Source organism: Cyprinodon variegatus, unplaced genomic scaffold (assembly GCF_000732505.1).
Source record: "Cyprinodon variegatus isolate N-32 unplaced genomic scaffold, C_variegatus-1.0 Scaffold585, whole genome shotgun sequence".
Taxonomy (NCBI): Eukaryota; Metazoa; Chordata; class Actinopteri; order Cyprinodontiformes; family Cyprinodontidae; genus Cyprinodon; species Cyprinodon variegatus.
Window position 1 is genome coordinate 31187 of NW_015151038.1, and position 1663 is coordinate 32849.

The following is a 1663-nucleotide window of genomic DNA, read 5'->3' on the forward strand; positions in this document are numbered from 1 at the left end:
AGATAGATAGATAGATAGATAGATAGATAGATAGATAGATAGATAGATAGATAGATAGATAGATAGATAGATAGATAGATAGATAGATGTTAAGTTAAGAAGGGGAAACTGTCTCTGATACCATACCCACCATGTTAGACAGGGGAACAAATAATAAAGAAGGAAAATGAGAGAAAGACAGTAAAACAATGGCAAATAGATACCCATTGCTGCAGATGGTTTTATAGGATTCAATGAAGAGAGGGGAAAGTGAGGAGGAAGGCTGAAAGGAACAGGAGAGAAGAAATAGTTTGAATCGGATTAAATAACACTTTATTGATAACAGGAAGACACAACACTGCTAAATGTGATTACTGCATTAAAGATGAAACCAACTTGTTATATTTTCGGAAAAATAGTGTTGAAAAGACTCAACTGTAAAGCAATCCATCTAAAATGAAAGCTAGATTGCATATTCTTGGAATTATTACAGCGAAATTCATTATCTCATAGTTCTCAAATGTTTATAGATTTTCTTACAATAACTAATTTGTTTCAGTTCACACTCCAAACCTCAGGTGGCGGTAATGCGCGGCTGCAGCTGTTTACCAACCGGCAAATAAAGTCTTCAAAGAAGAAGAAGCAGGAAAAACAAAAACACGTGTTGGTGCTGAGAGACCTTGGTGCGTCTTTAGCCGCTTTAATCTGAGATCAGCAGACAGTAGCTTGTTGATCTGGAAGAAGAAATGAAGAAGAAAGCTAACAAAAGGTTTGATTAATTTAACCAACAGCTTTAACCCGTCTGATTTGCCTGCTAACACGCTGGCTAATGGCGGATATTCTGAGGTGTCCAAACGCACAGAAAGCCTCAGTGTTGGTGGATGTGAGCTTATGGTGTGTTTAATCTGTGTTGTTTGTGTCTGCAGAGACAGAAAGCTGCAGGCTGAGCAGCCATCGGACTATGCTGTGGGTCAGGTTTCAGGCAGTCTGTCCCAGGAAGGCTCCACAGCATGGGAACCATTGGCAGAGTTATTCAGGCCTGCCTTCCCAGCTTCATCTCAGCTGTTCCTGCCTCCTCCCAGGGTTAGTCAAACTTTGTTTCCAGGGCTGACAGCTTTTCACCAAACCGTGGAGGGAGATTTTGAACAGTTTGGACAAGAAACCCTGAAAGGCTCTGAGGACAGGAGCAGCTCTAGGGTCAGATCCTGTCCGCATTTTTAGCTTTTTCTGCTTTACTTTGTAAATTAATGAAGATTTTAAGCAATCTACTACTTTAGTAAATATGAATATAATACACAGCAGCTAGCTTAAATGATCAATGTGGAGAATTATCAAGTGTAGGATCACATCAAATTGTCCACTGAATTTAAAAACTTAATTTTGTTCACATCTACCAAAACTAAATATCCAGAGAAATGCTGTCATGGGGAATTTTTATTGAATCTAAAGCTTCCTAGAAGGTCTGAGCGTTTTGCTGTTTTGTCAATTGTAAGAAAAACTAATAAGCTAAAGAGTTAAGGCCTATTACCAAATGTTCATACACAGTGTGGTTTGCATTGCACTGGTTCCTGTATTAGTGCCAGTAATCCAGTCATACCCTATTAGTTACCCATTGTTTATTTTACTTGAACTTCATAGAATAATTAATAAACAAAGTTGTGAAATGATTAGTTTACAGTATATT

The 1663-nt window shown here is 38.2% G+C and overlaps 1 protein-coding gene across 2 annotated transcripts in view; it reads left to right on the forward strand.

Moving 5' to 3' along the window:
• The first annotated feature begins 609 nt into the window (after positions 1-609).
• The window catches only part of rbm34 (RNA binding motif protein 34), an 18028-nt gene continuing 16974 nt past the window's right edge, over positions 610-1663 (forward strand). For both annotated transcript variants that reach the window (XM_015392293.1, XM_015392294.1), the window contains exons 1-2: positions 610-748; positions 906-1062. In XM_015392293.1, coding sequence (XP_015247779.1) covers positions 726-748; positions 906-1062 — 180 coding nt within the window. In that variant the 5' untranslated portion in view covers positions 610-725. The remainder of the gene's footprint in view (positions 749-905; positions 1063-1663) is intronic.